At 40.6% G+C, this 22,588-nt stretch overlaps 1 protein-coding gene across 1 annotated transcript in view; it reads right to left on the reverse strand.

The window, feature by feature from the left end:
- EEFSEC (eukaryotic elongation factor, selenocysteine-tRNA specific) overlaps nt 1-22,588 on the reverse strand; it is a 1,871,323-nt gene that overhangs the window by 970,506 nt on the left and 878,229 nt on the right. The window contains exon 5 of the mRNA XM_044078534.1: nt 17,471-18,112. Within this exon, the coding sequence (XP_043934469.1) occupies nt 17,471-18,112 (642 nt within the window). The remainder of the gene's footprint in view (nt 1-17,470; nt 18,113-22,588) is intronic.

Raw genomic sequence — 22,588 nt, forward strand, 5'->3', positions numbered from 1 at the left:
CTTTCCTGGGAATGTTTGCAGTATGCTAGTTATCAAATAACTTAATTTCTTTCTCTCTTTATCATTTTAAGTTAGCTACACAAAAGTATAGAAGGGATGGCCTACCACTTCTAACTTGGTCCCATCATGGAACATATGGAATTCTATAATGAGTACCATGGTGATGGTTCAAGCTTGGTTCCAGCTTACTTCTGGCCATAAAACCTGGCCTGCATTGTTTAAACTTTTAAAAGTATGAATTGATCTACCGCTACCTTACATATGGCATGCTAAAAACTGCCAAAATACTTTACATTTCCATAAATGATTCCTGGGGTAAAAAAAATGTCTCTAGCACCTCCCATGGGATATTACAACTTTGAACCTTCTTAGAATATCTAAGTGTATAACAGCCTTGGCCTCAAGCACCCTCAAAGTGCACACAGAGTGAATGCTCTTTTACCTGTTTCACAGATATAGACTAATGAAATCTTACTACTATAAATGTGATTATTTAGCGACACAGTGGCAGACTGGATAGCACTGTCATCTCACTGCATGAGATTTCCTGGTTCGATTCTCTTCTGAGGTGCCTTCTGTTAAGGGTCTGCATGTCCACCCTGTGTTTGCATGGTTTTCCTCCCTCATTCCAAAGACATGCAATAGGTGGACTGGAGACACTAAATTGGCCGTAAGTGAGTGTGATGTATAAGAACTACCAAGGCAGGGCTAGCTCCCCGGAGGTGTAAACCTTGGATCTAGATAGTTGCCACCTTTGAAGTGACACCTCTACCCCATGTGCAAAAATGAGGAAAAGGGGTTGTGGGTGGGTGAGTGGATGGAGTATTAGGACTGCAGAAAAGATGTCACTCACTTTTGCAAAGTTGTCTGATTAAAAATATTGAAACAGGTGTGAAATGTAGTATCTGTAAAAAAAAAAAAAAAATACACCAACATAGACCTATCTAATTAAAAAATAATGAAAGTTTTTTTTTCTAGCAATTTTTTCCTACCGATAAGTATATATTTTTCCTCTAAAGAAGGTTAATGTACACTTCATTTTCAGTAGTTTACCATTTCAGCTTTTTAAAAAATATGTCTTTTTACATCCCTCTGGAATATGGTTTGTTGTTGATTTAATATGATTTTAAATCACTGTACCTGAGCTCATAGACATATAAATTTATCAGGTAAGTGCAGTGGGAATTTGTGTGTGCTACAACTACAAAATGCGACCTCAATAAACAGCATAAAATGTTTCAGGGTGATAAAAAACATAAATTGTTGGCATTTCACATCTAAAGAATGGCAACCCATGAACAAAACATCTCACTTGTGATGCTTTGAATGGTCAGTAATGGAATATAAACCCAATAATCTTGTTTGGAAAAATAATCCACAACTTTCTCATCTTCTGAAATCTAAGAACGGTATTTCATTTGGAAACATAATGCCAGACTTTTTTCAGATACAGTACTAGGCAAAAATACTGTTACTGCAACCCAAGTTGCCAAATGAATAAACACTGGAAAGTTCACCAGACGACCAAGGTTTGTGATTATCTTTTTAAGGCTGTATCAAGTGAATGTGGGCCAAACTGACTTTCTTCTTTTACCACAAACAGTCCTTCCTAGCCTTCCAAAAGCAACTGTGCAGGATACTTCTAAAGAATATTTGCAAACAAGATTACTAACTGCTCATAATTTAAGGCATGCCTTACTACCATACACTCCACACTGCAAAAATGACAACGCATGATCTGCACAGTGTGTGAGACTAAAATTCAGACTAGAGAACGCCTTTAAACACCACTGCATTCCAAGGCTATGTACTGTTTTCAGCAAGACTCAGCATCTGTTTTGTAATTGTGTTGCTAACATTACAAAGCAGACGAAGCAATGCTGCCTCAAACAGGGAGAGGGCACAGTAAGAAAAGATGGACTACTTTTTAAACATTTAGTTTTGGCTGTGCTGGTCTGAAATAAGAAGTTATGTTCCTACCATAACGTTCCATGTTAGTTGTCTTCTCTCGCCTTCTTTCTTGCTTGATGGGTTCGGAGCCGATCCCTCGGCTCCGACTCGGCACTTGCTTTAGCTCGAGAACTCCTTTTACCAGCTCGAGGCAGCCCCATATCCCATGATGCAAGGCAGTAAGTACCCAGATCTCGTTTGTTGACAAAGGGCAATAACACCAAGCATAAAATACTTCCCAAAGGAAGAAGAAACTTACAGATGGAAAAGGACCAGGTTAGAATGGTCTTTAGCATAATAGTTTCTTGTACAAGGTCTGTCCAGGCCAGGGGAAGGAGGGAGGGCAAAGAAGGCGAGAGAAGACAACTAACATGGAACGTTATGGTAGGAACATAACTTAATGTTAAGTTGTCAATCTCGCCTTCATTCTTGCTTGATGGGACCGCCCCTAGCACCTCTATCCTGGGTGGCTCAATGGAACAAACTCTTGAGGACTGTAGAGCCAAAACTGGCTCTGTCCCTGGAGGCCAAGTCCAATTTGTAATGGGAAACAAAAGTGTGAGGAGTGGCCCAAGTGGCGCTGCACAAATAGTGTCCAAAGGCAGTCTAGCTTGAAAAGCTGCAGAAGTAGCTAAACTCCTAGTTGAATGTGCTTTAGGTTTTGAGAACAGCTGTTTTCCCCTGATCGTATAAATTTCAGTGATGACCGAAGAAAGCCATCTGGACAAAGTCACTTTAGAAACAGGAAGGCCTTTTTATTATCCGCATAGGAAACAAAAAGTTGATCAGATTTCCTAAATTTTTGTTCTGTCCAAATAATATCTAAGCTGACGGTGGACGTCAAGATAATGTAGCTTTTGTTCAGCTCTATCTGAATAGTTAGGAAAAATACAGGAGATCCATGGATTGATTCAGATTGTTTTTGAAGCGACCTTAGGTAAAAGCGATGGATTAGTTCTCAAAGATACTCTGTCTTTGTGAAAAACCAAATAGGGGTCGAACCGAAAGAGCATGAAGTTCAGACACCCTCCTGGCAGATGTAATAGCCACTAGGAATAAAGTTTTCCAAGAAAGATATTTCAGGGAACAAGAAACAGCTGGCTCGAAGGGGAAGAATCAAGGATGTCAGCACTAAATTTAGATCCCACTGAGGAGGAGGATTCCTGATTGGAGGCTTTAGTAGGAAAATTCCTTTCAAGAAGGCCCTGCAGAGCCTATGGGACATAATATTATGATCTGCTATCCCAACATGAAAATTAGAAATAGCAGCCAATTGAACTCTGACTGTGGAAGAAGAGGAGCCTGCATGAAAAATCTCTGCTAAGAAGTCTAGAACTGCGTGAACAAGAGCAGTTAAAGGATGAATATTTTGGGCCTTAGGCCAATAAGAGAAACGCTTCCATTTGCTCGTGTAAATCCTCCTGGTAGAGGATTTTAGTGAAGCTACTATGATATCTCTAACAGGGTTAGAGATCAAAGGAAGCCTGGCTAGGGAAGGAAGTGGAGCAACCATGCTGTGAGGTTGAGAGAGGGGATTGACCGGTGCAGCTGACCGGATTGGTGAATCAGTAGATCTGGCACTGGGTCCAGATGCCACGGCTGCACCAACAGATGATGATGGAGGAACGGGAACCAAACTTGTCGAGGCCAGTAAGGGGCAATGAGAATCAATTTGGCTCTCAAAACGGTAGCTTTCTGGATCACCTGAGGGATCAGAGGAAATGGAGGGAAGGCATAAAGAAGTCCCTGGGGCCAATCCTGGGTCAGAGCGTCTCTGGGGGGATGGCCTGATAGAGGGAAGAGGCTGAAGAAGTCTGGACATTTGCTGTTTTGGGGAGTAGCAAAAAGATCGCAACATGGACGACCCCATTCCAGAAAAATCTCTTCCGCTACGGATTGTTTGAGAGACCACTCGTGAGGCATGAGAATAGCTCTGCTCAATCTGTCCGCTAGAATGTTGGTTTTCCCAGGGATATGCGTTGCTACCAGAAACCGATGAGAGGAGATCGCCCATTGCCATAGTCTGAGCTTCTCGACACAAGGGGTAGGACTTGGTTCCGCCCTGTTTGTTGATATACCACACTACAGACATGTTGTCTGTGTGGACTGCAATTGTCCCTACGGGAAGAAAGTCGTTGAGGGCTTGCAACGTCAAAAGCACTGCTCTCATCTCCAGGACATTTATGTGCAGATGGTACTCGAGCGGTTGCCACGCCCCATGAACCATCCTGCCCTGATAATGACCCCCACCCGATCAGGGAGGCATCCGTGGTGACAGTGGCTATCGGGGACGGGGTACAAAGCACCTGCCTTGGTGAACCTGAGACGATGTGATCCACCAAGCAAGATGTTCTTTGCATGTCTGTGTCACCAGAATCTGGTGACGATAGGGAGTTGCTGGTATGACCACTGAGTGAACAGCATCCACTGAAGGAGGCGCATGTAGAATCGAGCCAGGGAAGAAGAGTAATGGCGCAGCCATGAGACCTAATACCTTTAGAACCATTCTGGCCTGAACTTTCTTGCTGGCCAGAATGATCCTGACATGAGTCTGAATGTCTGAAACTCTTTGTTCTGTAAGGGTAGCTGACATCCGAACAGTGTCTAAGTTTGCGCCTATGAAGGTAATAGACTGGCAGGGCGATAAGGATGACTTTTCAAAGTTGATCGAGATGCCTAAATGAGAACAAAGGTCTATTGTGTAATCCCTGGCTTGAATAAGCTGATGCCTGGTGGTGGCTGACAGGAGCCAGTCGTCGAGATACGGAAACACCTGGAATCCTTGACGCCTCAGGTGAGCCGTGACCACTGCCATGCATTTGGTGAACACTCTGGGGGCTGTGGTGAGACCAAAGGGCAGGGCTCTGAACTGGAAATGACTGGACCCCAGCCGAAGCGGAGAAATCTCCTGGAGCGTCTGTGAATTTTGATGTGATAGTGCATCCTGAAGATCTATTGAGCACATCCAGTTGTCCTTCTGTAAGAAGGGCAGAATTGACTGAAGAGTGACCATTCGGAATCTTGTCTTCCTGACAGACTTGTTGAGTCTGCTGAGATCCAATATTGGTCTCCAGTCTCCCGTCTTTTTGGGGACCAAAAAGAACCTTGAGTAGATTCCGGGCTCTGAATGGTCTAGTGTAACTGGCTGAATGGCTCTTTTTTGCAGTAGTTTTGCGATTTCTAACTCTGCAATGTCCCTTAGACCGGATGTCAAAAATTTTAGAAACATCATGAAAGGGCAAAGCGGATGTCCAGGTTGAATCCTGAACAACCGATTTTTGAAACTGACTTGAATGCCTTGAGAGATAGGCTTTTGGATAGGGGTTATCAGACACAAGAAGTGGACAGTACTCTGAACAATATTATAGGCCTACGGTCTACAACAGCCAGGCCTTATACTGCAGCAGCCATTGAGGATCTGCTCATTTCAGGTAATGGGCATAGCACCAATCGGATGCCTAAGTATTATAGTAATAATGTTAATAATTTTACAAATGCAGTCAAGAAATATTGGCCAATCCTAACTAGCAATAATGAGATCAGGAAAATAGTCGCTGATTTTTCCAGTTTTTCATTTAAAAATAAAAGGCCTCTCAGGAATATGTTATCAGGGTGACAAGAGGGTAGCTATAGAACATACATCTGCTACTATGCAACCTTGTAACAGTTGCCGGTATTGCAGCTGTATAGACACTTCTGGCATTTTTACACACCCAGACACTGGTAAAGTCTACACTTTCAAGATTGAAGCAGACTGTAATTCAGTTAACTTGGTGTATTTAGCAGTCTGCCTGACGTGTTTTAGTTTTTATGTTGGCAAGACCAATCGGAGGTTGAAGGACCGCATTCGTGAACATATATATGACATTACTACAGGATCTGAGAATAACGCATTAGCAAAGCACACTGCTTGTGGTGTACCCTCATATCAGTTCAAATTTATGGTCTTACAGAAAGTGCATGTCAGCAACAGGGGTGGTGATATAGAGAATTATATAGAAGCACAGGAGGTTAAATGGATGTTGAGGCTACGAACAATAGGGGTAAAGGCTTAAATGAAAAAATTTCATTAAAACCATTTTTGAAACAAAGGGAATTGTATAGGTAGTTTTTCTACTTATGGGTCTTTTATGTTATCTAGCATTGATTTTTAATGAAGGATTTTAGTAGTTTTTTATGTATGACAAATTTTTATGAGTGCTTGTCACTTTATTTCTGTTGAGAAAGCTCATTGAATGTAATGTTTTCATTTTCATTATTTAAACAGTGTGTCAGTTATGTCTGATGAAGGAGTGTTTGCACAGCAAAAGCACTCACATTTTGTATTAAAGGATTGTTTTTTATACATCACGTTTACTCAGTCCTTTTATGAGTTTTTTATCCCACAACTTCCCCTTTCTGTCCGTATTGTGATAACCAAAAAGCTGATTATCTACATAGTTTTGGAGCTGTAAATGCTCCTACAAACTTTGGTGCTCACTTGGAAATTTACTATTTTACATATTCCCCCTTCTGGGTTATCAAAAAACTACAAATACACATTTTAATTACACTTTTTACCCTTATAAAATAGCATATCACCTTAAACTGGAAGAATAGATCCTTACTTTCATGGGCTGGATTTAAACAGCTGGCTGTTAAATATTTATTAGCACATAAATATTTAATGTCTAGTCAAAAATCACAACCACACTTCATTGAATACTGTAACATGTTATTTGATCATATTCTCCAATAATGACCACTACTTACTATTAGCTTTCTTTTTTTTCTCTGGAGTTGGGCTTCAAAGTTTACTTACACTTATTATACCACTTTCCTTCTTTCTTAATTCTTGGGGTTTTGAAATTCTATTTTACTTCTCCTTTCTTTTCTTCACTGCTTGGGCTAACTCTGTTTGATTAAAATATATACTGGATGGTTTTAATTGGGCAAATAACACGTTTGCATATAGTTACTTGTTATATATTTTATTGTTTGTATTCGTATACATGTTTTGAACAATTATTACTGTGCCTATGTTACTTTTTTCATATTGGAAAATTAAAATATAATCAAGAGATTTTCAAAAAAAAAAGAAAGAAAATCTCAATGAGAAGTACTGGTACTACACACTTAGCATGAGGAAGCCACATTATTCTGTTGCATCCCTTTTTAGGCAGTTCAGTCTAGGCAAATTAAAAATGTATCTATTTTATTCACAGTAACAAGAAAATATACACTTACTGCAAAAGACCTTGAGGACTGAAAACAAATAATCTCACCTAGCTGAATCTTGAGAAGAAAGTATCTGCCTCATACACTTGATCGCCCAAAGGAACCTGCAGATATATGTATCTCAGTGTTCTATCCAAAGACACCAGTTGGTTCTGCAAATATTGACTTAGGTATTCACTTGGGTTCATGTTGTTTCCAAAGCTATACTGAAATACTCTCTGGTGAATACAGCATAATCAAATGAGGGTTGAGACATTTCAAAAGCATCAGATTATATATGGTATGATCCCAGTTATTCCCTCTAGGAGGTAATATATAATTACCAACCACAGTATGGGTAAGGCGAGTCTAATACAAAATGGGATAGGTTAATGCAAGCACCAAAAGGGAAACTGGCTAGGCTTAAAATGGCCCACAAGGGCAGTTAGCCTAGTATTTACATATGAACCTATAAACTTACAAAAGCTGAATTAAATGTTAAGATTGAGGTCTGTTACTGGGGATGCACCAGGATCCTCAGTGAATGAAACACCTACACCATGCAAGGTCTCAAAGGATGTCAGTGCAGGGACAAGTGTCATTAGGGGATTAGCATCTGGAAGAACCAAGATCAGTGAAGAGAACTTAGGTAGTTTGTAAAATGACTGCAAAGTAACCATGTGCAAAAATAAGTTGAGAATTAGTATCCTCTTCAGAAATACTGCCTTTTTCCTTTAACTGTTTAGAAGTATCTTTCATAGACTCTGCTCTATCATGTTTGCTTAGTTTCTCTGATTTTCTTCTAAGAATCTGGTGCATCCCTGACTTCAAGTGAAAAACACAGCCAAAGCTGTCTAAAAAGAAAGCAGTGGGGATAAGAGCTGGCTGTAGCCCACCCTAATCCTTATTTATTTTTATCTGAAAAATGGCCAAAGATCTCTGAAGAAGAAGTGAATAATCAGGAGCCAACACAATGCTGAAAAATATGATGTTGAAGTGGGATGTGAAGCTTGTACTGGTGAGAACTGAAGAAGCTGCCCAAAAAAAAAACAAATTCAAAATGCTGCATTATACATCTTCTAAGGTTACAAACAACACGGGCACTTAGTATGAGGAATGAGTGAGTGTTGTGTAAAAATCTGGAAAGGACTATGGCAAGGTAGGTGGAATAAAACCCTAATGGTATGATGTACTGTTACAGTGATCTTGTTTGGGTCTTTGCAGATAAGGAATATTCTAATGGGGCAGACAACACAAAGGTAAGATAATGAGTCTCATATACAAGTCTGCTGTTTCAGACAAACTACACTTAATATTGAAAATGTACAAACCACTACATTGATGAAACCTGTGTCCTGCAGTTTGGATACTGGGGGGTCTACTAAGCTTCTGCTTGGTTACACTGCGCACTAATATCGTAAGTAGCTAGAAGACTTAATAGTCAAGGTGCTAGTGTGCAAGATTTTATTCGGGATTTGATAAAAGGATTGTGTCTATCTGGTTACCAGACTATGTTTGTATTTGCACTTGTATAGCAAATTGGTAATCATGAAAAGGTGACTGTGTGAAAAGGAAAAAAAGTCTTTAGCATTTACTTTATGGAGAAAGTTAAGAAAGTAATGGTGGTGCAGATGAGCATACCAATGACTTTCAGACCATTGTCCTTTGAACCATTCAAGGATGAGCAAGGAAAAACTCTTATATGAATGGTGAGTAACCTTTTTATATGAGACTGTAAGCTCTCTTTCAGCTTGAACCATATGAATCTGATTTTTGTTTGAGTGTTGATCCAGGTGAAGCTTTTTCACGTATCATCACTACTGTTCTTTAAAGAAATAATTTGGGCAACAACAAAGTATAGAGTTTAACAAGTAAACAATGTAACATGTAGGTGAAACGTTTAGAAAGTCCTACCCCCCCCCCAAAAAAAAAAAAAAAGAATAGCATTATCTCCCTCTACATTCTCTAGAAGCCCAGGATCTATTTACAATATATGATGCTATAAGCAGACTCTGACCAGGAACTTCAGTAAATGATAGAGGACTGCAATGCAAAACTGAAGGCACATGGAATAAAACTGAGTACAGAGAAAACAGTCACCACTGCAGCAAATGGCAGAAATTACAAAAAAATGAAAAGGAGGTAGAAGGAAAGTACTGGAATAAGTTAATTGTAAGTAAAGAAAACTTTTTTTTCTGAATATTACTATTTTTGTGGTATTCTTTGCATGTTAAAGTTTTCTCTGTTATTTTCAAGTGCAATGGGGGTTTGTCAAAAGATTTTACTCTTCTAACATATTCTGGAAGAATCACACCAAGTTCTTGTAAGCAAGTAAAACAGCTTTATTTTACATGCATGGAGATCTGCTACATGATAGTAATATGCCAGCAGTCTGGCTACTTGTACTTTAAGTTCTCCTTATATAGACCCTCCTGCACGTACATACACGTAGCACAGAGGACTTTCATTAAAATTGATAGTTTGATTACTTGTTTTTACCAGCCAGTACCACAGTTATTCTTGCACCATTAACTTCCTTATCAGTAGTTTAAGATTAACTCCTGCATTCCTCAGTGATCAACATTTTCCAGAACATTTCAGTTTGCACGCAGTGAACATTTTTCTGCTTAACCCTTTAAATACAGAATACAAAATATGTTGACTTCAGTATTTTTCCACATTTCCCCTTACAACATTTTGTATACTGTTTATTTTACACAATCCCAGATACGTTGTATACCTTCTCATAATCAGAGAAATATGCTTTTGTAGCATTGGCAGAGATAACCTTCGATATTATCATTTTGATACATGGTATGCAACAGCAGCCAAGCAGCAAAAATATGATTGCACCAACACATACAGCAATTAAAATGTTCATCAACACAGAACCCCAGTTTCCAAACAGATTTTGGAAAAAGTCAGTCAAGGGGTTTGGACCAGGTTTAGTCAGTTCAGAAACTTGTTGAATTATTTCAAGATGGCTATGAATCGCGTGCTCGTTATCAGGGATGAACGAGCAGCACTCCTGTATCAGGCGCTAGTACCTCCTTTCGCCGCTAGGGTGAAATCGGCGCCATACGGTTCTGCAACACTACTGTTCTCATCGCCATTAATTCGTCCGTCACCAATTCTAGCTGAAAATGTCGCATTACTCAGAGTCTCTAACAGTTTTGACAGTTTTCTCAGTTCCCAGATGGATTTTACTGTCCCATATGCTGGCAAAATACCAGCCCAAGCAATTACATCATCGCCTAGGTCCATATGTGAGAGTCCTTTGCTGCTGGCGTGTGCCAAGTCATGGTGATAAATCCATGACGCATCAATGTTACCAACGGATTAATAGGTTTATTAAGAGAACGTGCATTTCGTATTTTACCTTGAGGCAACGCATTTGCGTGCCTGATAGCTGGTATCAGATATCCCAAAAACAACTTCCTGACCAGCCATATGGTAACCATTTATATGCTTTCCTACCACAAATAAAATAACAATCATTTGTTTTGATGGTAATATTGGTTGCAAATTCATAACTCCCATTTGGCTTTAGCCCTTAAATAACAGGCCATATACATACAGCATTTTTCAACAAAACTAATATCATTTACATTGATGTCTTTTTATAGCTCCAAACTTGGTCTCACACTGCCCTTCTAGGGTACAATTATGAACTATTGTCAAATTACATTGGCTCAGCCCCACCTTAACTTTCCCAATCTTTTGAAAACACACTGTTCCATTTTGGCCCCAGAAGAGGCAGCCACCTTGTCTCTCAGTGGTACTTCTGTGGTTTCAAACAACAAACTATTCCAAGTATCATTTATTCCCAGAGGGGCTGTCCCTAACATTAAGCCACTGTGTACAGTAGGTATTGCAGTACATACCCAACAATTTGAGACATTCATTGAGGATGCATATGCATATTTAATCGCTTGATATGTATTAAAGTTTGGATGCCAGCTGGTGTGTTTGTCTCTTTATGAATGGCTAGCTTCATTAAAAGACAGAAATGTCCAAAACAGAAATATTACAATCACAATAGTTATAAACAATAAAACATTGCAATAGAACCATTTTCTCTTATTCTCATTATTGTCCTTCATGATTGCTGCTGTCTGTTTGTTCCTCAGGGGAACTCAGGTCTTTATTTAACTTAAAATGTTTTATGATTCTGCAATGCGTTAGGTGGATCCATGAGGACCTTTCTTTAATCCGAACTGCTGTTGGAGTTGCGATTAGCACCTGGTAGGGGCCCTCCCATTTGGAGGATGCCCAATTCTTGCGTTTATTATTTTGATCCAGACCCACTCGCGGGTCTGATTTCCGTGATCTTGTCGTCTCTTGAACCTGAAAAACAATCATTCGTTAAACAGCTGTTAGTATTGGTCAGCATTTTCCTCATGTACTCAGCTATCTCCTCACCCCCCTCATGTTCCGCAGGCAACAAGTTTTGCCACTGCGGGACGTAATAAGGTCTCCCATACAACAACTCAAATGGGGTGACTCCTTTTGAGGTGGGAGTTGTGCATGGAAAGGAGGGCTAGAGGTAGACAGGTAATCCAAGACTGATGTGTCTCAGCCATGAGTTTTCTCAACTTGCCTTTTAGAATGCCGTTATGGCGTTTCACCAACCCTGCTGACTGTGGGTGGTAGGCACAATGGTGTTTCAATTTAATTTGGAAAACTGTAGACAGTTTCTGTATGATCTGATTGACAAAATGCGTCGTTGTCAGAGTAGATGCGTGTAGGAAGTCCAAAGTGCGGGACGATGTGATTGACCAAAATTTTAGCCACTGATTGAGCATCCGGATGTGTCACCGAAAAGCCTCAACCCACTTAGTAAATGCATCTACTATTACTAACACAAACTTCTTTAGTTGTGCCGGGTCAATTCGATGAAGTCCATACATATTGTATGAAAAGGATAGGGGTGTTGGAAATGATGCCGAGCAACTCTGACCCTCCCCGTGGTATTTAGCACATACTATGCAGGATAGACAAAACGCTTTGCATATGCAATGAAACCCTTGGTCCAAAAGGTAAGGTTGATAATTCTAACCATAGCTGCAGCCCAGATGGGAAGGGCCATGCACAACTAGTGCTGCATATCTAAAAAGATTAGTAGGCAAAACATATTTATTATCCGTCCCACATAGATTCCTTTGTTCTGCCTAACACCATACCTAGTCCAGCGTTGTTTTTCCTGTACTGTGCTAAGTTCCTGCATGACTTGTAAGGTTTGCAAATCAAATTTATCTGTTGGTTGTAATTCTGTAGGTGTGGTTTCAAGTGAAAAGGTACTGGACATAGCTGCCTCTTTGGCTGCTTTGTCTGCTAGGGCATTACCAAGTGATACGGGTCCTTAGCACGGGTATGAGCAGCATTTACAGATGGCCAAACCCCGTGGCCGTTGGACGGCTTGTAGTAATTCAAGGATTAGGTCTTTGTGCATAATGTCTTTCCCCGAGGTTATAACCATCCCCCTATTTTTCCATTGCTGAGCAAACACATGCACCGTAGAAGGCATATTGACTATCCGTATAGATAGTGACATTCCTGTCCTCTGAAAGGAGACATGCCCTTGTCACAGCAATCAGTTCCGCTGCTTGAGCGGATAAGTTCCCGGGAGTGGTCTTGCCTCTATTATCTGAGTTGCAGTAGTAACTGCATACCCTACCTGCGTGGTGCCTGTTTCTGTTTTGCGTGCTGACCCATCTACAAACAGTGTCCAGTCCGCATGTAGTAAGGGTTGATCTTTAAGATCCGGTCTTGGTAGAACTTTAGAATGTATGAGATCTAAGCATACATGCGAATACCGTCTTCAGCAACAGGTAGCAATGTCGCTGGATTTAAGGTAGTGCATCTCTCAATTGTCATGTGTGGCTGCGATAACAGCGTAGTCATACAAGATAAATGTCTGCTAGGTGACAGAAATGTTAACTTGTCCTGCAGAAGGATGACTGCTACAGAGTGCGGGACTTTAACGAAGATCATGGAACAATACCAACGTGGCAGACGCTTGTACCGCCAAAGCGGCTGCAATTACTGCTTGCACACAGTGTGGTAATGCTCGTGCTACTGAGTCTAATTTGCTAGAGTAAAAGGCCAATGGTCTTAACTTATCTCCATACATTTGCATTAAAACAGATGTCATAAATCCCTGCTTGCAATCTACAGTCTGTATAAAGGTCTTACTGTAATCTGGAAACCCCAATGTTGCTGACCCAGCTATCAGTTGCTTGATCCTAGTAAATGCCTGTACTGCCTTGTCTGTCCAGTGCAGCAAATCTTTTGCCGCCATCGGTATTGCAAAAATTAAGTCTGATAGCGGGTGCACTTCTTCGGCGTAGTTGGGAATCCAACTACGACAGAAGTTCAACTTGCAATGTGATCACTGGTTGGGATTCCAATTGCATAGTTGATGCTAGTGCTGTTAGATTTACCATTTGATATTTCTCATTTTCTGCCATTTCCTGTCCCCACCCATCGTCTTCACTTGTACCTACTTCCCCATTCTCACTTTCTTCTTCTTCCTCATACCCTCCATCTACGTCTTCTTGACCATCATATAGTCATGCGGTACCACCGGAAGCAACCATTGGTTTCTCCGGTCCTCTGCAATCTCTGGCGAAATGTCCTTTCTTACCGCACTTAAAACACTCCCCTCTTTTGCCTACCCTCGAAATCCTCAGAATGACTTATGCCTCCCGTCCTCGTCCTCTTCCCTGCCACCCTCTTCCGGATTTGCGGAACCTTGAACTAACATTAAAGTTCCTTCTTCACTAACTGTAAAAGTCTGGGCTTTTATTTTTTTCCTTCAGGTATTTCTCAGCATGTCTAGCATAATCCATAAGGGGCTGTAGACGCTGTCCTGTGTGTGATCATATGCTTTTGTATAAAGTTACCAATGGCTGTCTTGCAGCCCTTTAGGAATGCATTTTTCAGTTGCTGTTCATAGGGCGAGTCATTGGCCTGATTTTCTGCCTTAATCAACCCACTATGAGCATCAAAACATTGTGTGAGACGATGTAGATAATTGTCTACGGTTTCGTCATCTGATTGAATGCATTGATTAATGCAAGTCCAATCTGCTTTGGGCTTCCAATGTTCTTCTATTTTATCTAGGAGAGTCTTTATTCTGGTTCTACACACTTCGAGTTAAACGGCAAGGCTCCCCTTCCTCTGGTAGCAGGGGTCCCAAGTTCCAAATAAGGTGCCAATCAGGTCCTAGGATTTGCCTTATTACTTGTTCAAATTCTACAGCTTAATCTATAACTCATTCTCATGCCCCTACGCCTGTAATGAATTTACGATATCTACTTTTGGATGGGGAATCCCTCTACCGCTTTAGGATATCATCACGGGTCCACGGTCGGTAGACCAATATGGTAGGACCTCGCCTTCTGCCGGCTTGAGGATTTGCCACTTCTATCAGTGGGTATTCCTCTCCTTCCTGATCTACCTTCTCCTTAATTTTCCAGTCCCTTCTCTCCTAATACTTCCGCCATGTAAGTCAAGAGTGTTGGCAGGCTCTCTCTGTAATATAATACGCGTGGGGACACTCACCGAAGCCTGGTATTGCGGTGGGTCCTGGTCGGGGCACCTCAATAACCTGTGCAGGGTCTGGATACTGGATGGGAGGGGCCGAGGGATTCTGGTGACTACGACTGACTATGGAAGTTTCATTATCTTCCTTTGAACAAAGTACACATCTTTTCACTTGAATTACCACACCCTTTTTCAAATTTTGTTCCTTATGTTTTTATTTGCTTCCTCCAGCCATTTCTGTGCCTGGGGAATCCCTACCTTCTTTGCTTCCTTGTCTTATTTCCTGCCTGTTTGGACAGTACTCTAACTAGTTTTTGATATTCTGACTAATTTAAACCTCTCCTAAATCCATGATCTTTTTCCCATTTATCTAAATACTTTACATTCTTTGGGTGTAAATCAAACATAAACTTTTCATCTTCAGTTTTGTCGCCTTTGGCAACTGGTTCCTGTTCCCATTTCTCTTACAGAAACTATTCCTGTTCCTGAGATCTCTTGTATATGGAATCTATTCACATATACCCCTTATACTTTGAGAAAATTTAATTTCTCCCTTGACTAGTCCCTTAAAATTTAGACAAAAAATTCCAATCAGAAACAAAAAAAATAGCTTTTCTTTTTGCTTACCTTTGTGATTCCTCCGCCCTGTTTCGCTGCCACCTCACGGATTGAATCTGGAAAGAGTGACTGGCCTCTAATTTCAACCTGTTTCAGTTGGAGGTCTTTCATTCGAGGAGAGCCTGATCTCTCTCCACCTGCGCAGGTTTTCAGCCTCTCTTTGTTCGATTCACATGCAGGGGCCGCCTAACGCTAGCCAGTTATGTCAAAAGATTTTACTCTTCTAACATATTCTGGAAGAATCACACCAAGTTCTTGTAAGCAAGTAAAACAGCTTTATTTTACATGCATGGAGATCTGCTACATGATAGTAATATGCCAGCAGTCTGGCTACTTGTACTTTAAGTTCTCCTTATATAGACCCTCCTGCACGTACATACACGTAGCACAGAGGACTTTCATTAAAATTGATAGTTTGATTACTTGTTTTTACCAGCCAGTACCACAGTTATTCTTGCACCATTAACTTCCTTATCAGTAGTTTAAGATTAACTCCTGCATTCCTCAGTGATCAACATTTTCCAGAACATTTCAGTTTGCACGCAGTGAACATTTTTCTGCTTAACCCTTTAAATACAGAATACAAAATATGTTGACTTCAGTATTTTTCCACAGGGTTGTAAACAGGTGCTGTTCTTTTTTTCTCCCTTCCCTCTTTCTTCTTGTTCAGTTTTAACAAATGTAGGCACTGCAATGTAAAAAAGGTTAAAAGAGCATGACAAAAGAAAAATTAATGTGTCTTTTCTTACTCTTCCATGAGGGAATGACTGGACTAAGTACCTTAGACTGATTTAGTAACACATTTTAAGAGAAAACAAGTAAATAAAATAATATTGCACATTATGAGGCTTTTTTTCTACCAAATGAATGCATGTTTAGTAGCATTACTGTATCTGGCCCTCATGTCTCCATGGAAACAATCTGATAAAGAGAAATTGATTGCCTGGTTCTCATATCTCCATGGAGACAATCTGACAATGAGAAATTGGTTGTCTGGTTCTCATGTCTCCATGGAGACATGAGAAATTGGCTGTCAAAATCAGTATTACAAAACTACATTAACTGAAAGGAAATACCGAAGCATTTTTAAAAGTTAACTGTCTACAATGTGCTATGTTAGGTTATCATGATGCAGTGCAATAAAACAGTAAAACAAACCAACACATCAAAACACAGGAAAATACAACTGTTGGCAACACAGTAGAGTAAATTACCTAGACAATGCAACAACAATGCTGATCACCAATAGAAGGCAGACAGGACCACAGACTTGCACCACTACTTTAAGTATTTACAGTACAAATCTGGACAAAGCCTAAAGTAATAGGGGAACAAAGGCCCAAAAATAGGGACAGATTTTAAATATTGCTTTTATAAAGTTAGAAAGTTGCTAGAGTAATAGATTTTCTGTGTGCATGCATTTTCTGAAGGATATGAAGTCTTAAACTCAAATGTATGCCATTAATTAGTAACTTCGTTCCTCAGTGATTTGCCAGAAAACTACACATTTTATGAGGAGCAGACCAAAAATACAAGGCAAAAATATGGACAGCTGAGAGATATGGTGCTGACATCTAGAATATGAAGCAAGTAAAAAAAAAGATGACCAAATATGAGACAAAATCTATGTGTTTCTGTGAGAAAGAGAAGAGGGGGCACAAAAGTGTCTGCTAAGTGCTACTCAACAGCCTTCCAGACTCTGAAAAAGGTGAAAACAGAAAACAAAATATGTTAACAGATGTAATTATCAAACACCAAAAGGTACTGTATCAGATGCCGTAAAGTATACTGCTACTGCATTACTGCAAGTCTCTTTGCAGGCTTGCACAAAAGGCTAGGATAGCATGCTCAAATTGACCGTGTACAGGGGGGGGGGAAAAGCATCACATGCAGAAATGATGAATCATGTAAATATTTAATGGAGTTTTCCTTTAAGTTACTGGTAAAACAGCAAAATACACAAATGCACTTCCTTAGAAGGGAACATAAAATCTTTCTTAATGCTCACTTCCCATAGACTTGTAACTTGTCTAGAGGATGCAGGCTTCAATTTTATGGCTAGGTCCTGATGTGCACTACCATACAACCATAACAAAATTCATGTGAATGTTTAAAATAAATATGAAACAATGAGAGATATAAAGCTGAAAAGTCATACCCTTTCAACTTGACCTTCCCTGTTCTTGATCTTGTACAGTTTCAACTTGGGTAAGTATACTTCAGTGTAATTCTTATCTTCAAATCCTTCTAAAAGCACTCCATGGAAAGCAAGTCTACACATATTTGCATGGATGTCTGTATCCAGCTTTGAGCCAATTACAAGGCAGAGCCTGGGGCATGTAACAGGTTTCTCAAACTCAAGCAGAGCCCACTGCTCCTTAGGCAACAACCTTTCACCCACTTCCTGGTTCTCCTTGTCTTCCTCAGCTAACCTTGTGTCTTTTGACAAGTATTCATCTTGATACAGATACTCTTTCTCAAAATCAAAGCGATTTGAAGTTTGACCTTTTTCAGTTTCCCTAACAGGCTTGCTAAAAAATGTCACTTTTCCCATAACTGTTTCATGCCCCACTGTGATGTGAAATTTTGCCTTTGTCTGAAGTGGGTGTTTAAAATAGGAAATCTTCTTGACAGAAATAATGGCAGCATGAATGGTGCAGAGAGAATCTGGGGAGCAAACCAGGCCTCTTTCCAGCTGTTTTGGATCAAACTGCGTTACACAAATTCCAACACGATCACCTTGCATGGCTGAAATGACAGGTTTGTGGAACATCTGCATAGACTTGATCTTTTTGGTCACCTGAAAGAGGATGCAAGAAGTGACAGCATAAGTTTCACACAAAAGCAAATTACCAGTCAGCCCAAAAAAATGCAAGCAATTATCAAGCTCATGATGTTTGACCTAAACGGTTCACTAGCTAAGATAAGAAAATACCATCATTAAAAGTACAGTGGTGTAAAATCTTACCATAAGAGTAGATATCCTTTTCTTTACTGTTGCAGTATTCTTTAAACATTGTACATCACACGTATGGTCCCTGCACAAGTCGTAGGGCATAAAGGTGATGTACAAACGCACATACCTCAGAAATGAAAAGCCCCAAGAGGAATGATTGCCCCTAGGAACTAGGAGGAACATGTGCATCCAGAAGGGAAAAAAAAGATTTCCTGGCCAGGAAGACAGAAGGAATAGACCAGAGCAGAAGGGGAAGGACGAAGGAAGCAAACACTGCAACAGTGAAGAGGACAGCTACTGTTATGGTAAGATTTTATACAACTATACTATAGCCTTCCATATCAATGTTGCAGTATTCTTTACATAAGGGAGAGTAACAAAAGCTCAAGAGGAAACCTTGGAGGAAGAAGGCACAGAAGAGCCCTCTAGAAACCCATGCAGGACAGCTAAGGGAAAACCAGCTCTTGCTCTGGAAACAACGTCCAACTTGCAATGCTTAGTGAAGGTAAGGACAGTAGTCCAAGTAGCAGCCTCAAGGATGGAACTGGTGACCAGTCCTTTGAAAAAGGTACAAGAGGAAGCAACACCTCTGGTAGTATGAACCTTTACAGAGCAAGAAAGGCATTTATCATGAAAGGAATAACAACAAAAAAAAGCCTTAGAGATCCAATAAGATATGGTTTGTTTAGAAACTGCTAAATCCAAAGACCTGGGATGAAAGGAAACAAAAAGTTACTCAGATTTGCGAATGGCCTTACTCTTATCCAAATAAAATCTGAGCTGTCTATGTAAATGCAAGGTGTGAAGAACCTTCTCACTAGCAGACTGTCGAGAAGGAAAAAAAGGGTAAATTTATACACTGATTACGAGACAAATCACTGACCACCTTAGGCATAAAAGGAGGATTAGTGCGAAGAGACAATCCATCCCTATGAAAAACTAAAAAAAGGAGAAACAGCCATAACAGCTTAAAGCTCAGAGACTCTCTTAGGTGAACTAAGGGCCAAAAGAAGTCTTCCAAGTACTGTGTTGCAAAGAAGCTGAAGCTGCAGACTCAAAATGAGCCAGAGTCAATTTTTCAAGAACAAAACTGAGGTCCCAGGAAGGTTGAATAAGGTTCCTGGGATTTCTGATATGAAGGAAACTTTTAAGAAATTGTTTGACCTCAAACTTAGAGGCTAGAGGATGAGTTAAGGCCAGACAAGCAGAAATAGTTGAAAGGTGAGCTTTAACTGAAGAATATGCCAATCCAGCATGGATTAATTCACATAAATAAGAGAGAACCAGAGGGATCCTGGTTATGAGAGAGGCACAAGACAGAAAATATCTTAAATTTGGACAAATATGCTTTGCTGGTAATAGATTTCCTGGCCTCTACAGAACCCTAAGAATGTCCTCAGAAAAGAGGTGCCTAAGAGGGATCAAAACCCTATCACTCACAGTGTCAACTGAAGAGTAGACAACTGAGGATGAATAAAATACTCCTAGTCTTGTGTGAGAATGTTAGCCTGTTACGGTAACTTGTGGTGATTGCCTCTGGCTAAGTGAAGAAGGGTGCACCAGTGCTGTCTGGGCCAAAAGGGAGTCATCAACAAGATTTTGAGGGAGTCCTGCTTGATCTTGAGCAGGGTCCTTGGAATCAAGGGATTGAGAGGGAAAGTGTAGAGAAACACCCCCTTCCAAGGAAAAGATATGGCATCCGCCTTCCAAGCCAAAGGGCTTGGGACTCTGGCACAGAGAAAAGGAAGTTGTCTGCTCAGAGGGGAGACAAAAAGATCCACCTGTGGCATACCCCACCAATGAACAATGTCCAGAAACACATTTCTGTGAAGCATCCATTTGTGAACCTTGTACTGGGACCTACTCAGTCTGCCACTGTATTTTGCTCTGAAGGAATGTAGACAGCCTTAAAAGTCACTTGATACTAGACAGCTACATTCCCAAACCTGAGCAGTGAGTCTGCAAAGAAGGTAGGATTGTGCCCCTCCCCCCTTGCTTGCTGATATACCACATCACTGTGGTATTGTCTGTGAATACTTTGAGAGGTCCTGGAAAAAAGAGGGAATTAAAAGCCTAAAAAACTAAAAGGAGAGCTCTCCTCTCATTGATGTTGATGCAATCTGACCTCTGATGGGGAGGCCTGAGATCCTGGACCTTGAAGAAATCAAAGAAGGTTCCCCATCCCATGTCCGAGCATCCAAACAAGTTCCTGAGATGGGACTGGAGACTGGAAAGGAACTCCTGAGTTGAGAAAAAGCTGATAACTTCACCACTGAAGCTCGAGTTTGAGACAAGGAAGGAAGGGAAATAGGAAATCCAGTCAATGACGGTGTTGAAGCCACAGTGACTTGAGGAACCACTGCAGTTTTCTCATATGCAGCCCGGCTAGAGGTAGCATAGGAATGGTGGAAGCCATGAATCCTAGAACCCCGAAAAAAAACCCAGCTGTGAATAAAGCCAGAGGAAGAAAAGATTAAAAAATGATACATAATTCCACTGAAATTTAGGAAAAGAAGACAAAAATATGCTTCAATTCCTGCAAGGCCTTGCCTTTATCCTGTAGAGACTTAAAAAGCTCAGCAGCAGCAGCAGAACCAAAAAGGTTCTTATTATCAAGAGGAGCATCCAACAATTTAGCCTTAATATAATCAGGTATGGGCTGAAGATGAAGCCAAGAGTAACATCTCTAAACAGCCCTAAAGAAAGCATTACCTGCATCATAACTACATATAACAGAGTGACGAGACACTTGAGAGGTACAACCCAATAAAGAAAGGTACAAGACCTTCCCTTCTGAATCAGTGAGTTCAGAAATTTCCTGAGAAGCTTGAGAAAGAAGGACTAAAACATACCTGGTCATATGAGTTTGGTAATTAATAGCCCTAAAAGCCACAGTGGAAGCAGTATACACCTGCTTGCCTAGATCTTCCACTGCTCTACTGTACTTATCTGAAGGAAATAGTGTAGTGGATGGCAAAAGTTTAGAAGGTTTGTCAGAAGAGACAGACACTATAGAAGGAACAGCAGAAGGACATTTGCACAAAAACTTACAATCAACAGGCACCTTGTAAAATCTGTCAGGTTTCTTAGGGGCTGAAGGTTGAGAATCAGGGCAACAGAGGCTACTGAAAAGACATCTAAGAGGGCAGCCAAGACTGGAGGTACAGCAGAGGGTTTGGGAGACTATCTGGAAGAGTTCATAATACCTCTTTTGAATATGAAAAACATGAGAACAGTCCTATTTTAAATATTCCATCATGCAAGAAATAATGTCCCCAAAAGAGAGTTCTTCTAAGGGAGAGTCTGAACTAATAGACTCTTATTCCCCAGATTCATATTCCAAGGGAGAAGGGGTTTGAGAAGAACATGCCAAAGACTCTTCCCCAGAATCCAAATCTCCTTCAGAGGGCTCCTTCTCTCTGGTGCTCTTAAGAGAAGTAGATGACCAGGGAGGACCAGGGACAAAAAAGTACAGTTGTGTACACTTACCATAAATGTAGATGTTCGAGTGTATTCACTGTTGCAGTCATTACATTTGGGTTATCTGCTTGCAGGTAGTCCTCAGTCGGCCTGATTAACAAAGTCTTGGGTCCTGGGTCGGTTACTGTCCCTTCTTCCATGACGTCGTCAGGGGTATAAAACATGCAGCCGACACTATTACATCAGTTTTTCTTGCCCTAGATGTCAGGTGCCCCCCTAATGGAAAGCAATTAAATATAAAAGTACAAAGATATACCTCCAACAAAAAAGCAAACACACCAAAAATGCTTTTAAGTATAGTAAATGAAAGTAGAGGTATAGTCAAAAGAAGTTAGGGAGTTGGACGAAGGGTAACCAGGACTGCAACAGTGAATACACTCGAACATCTACATCTATGGTAAGTGTACACAACTGTACTATGTTCTTCGTGTTTCACTGTTGCAGTCATTACATTTGGGTAGATTCCCAAAGCTATGGTTGGGAGGAGGAATTCAGATAGCATTAGGGCCAGCTATAAGGCCCTGCAAGACTGCAGTGGCAAAGCCAGCTCTGGATTAGAGAAAATTGGCAAATGATAATGCTTGGTGAAAGTATGTACAGAACTCTAGGTAGCAGCTTCTAGGATGTCCCTGGTAGGGACGCCTCTGAGAAAGGCTGTAGAGGTAGATGCAGCCCTGGTGGATGTTTTCCATGGTGCTTATAGCAGAAATTAATGCAATGGCTTATCCATTTAGAAAAGGTTTGCTTTGAAATAGCCTTCCCCTCTGCCCCTGCAGCAAATGCCACCAACAATTGTTCAGAATTCCTTTGAGGTTTAGTCCTGTCCAAATAGAATCTAAG

The sequence above is a fragment of the Protopterus annectens genome, chromosome 7.part1 (genome assembly GCF_019279795.1).
Source record: "Protopterus annectens isolate FY-2018-M chromosome 7.part1, PAN1.0, whole genome shotgun sequence".
Classification (NCBI taxonomy): domain Eukaryota; kingdom Metazoa; phylum Chordata; order Ceratodontiformes; family Protopteridae; genus Protopterus; species Protopterus annectens.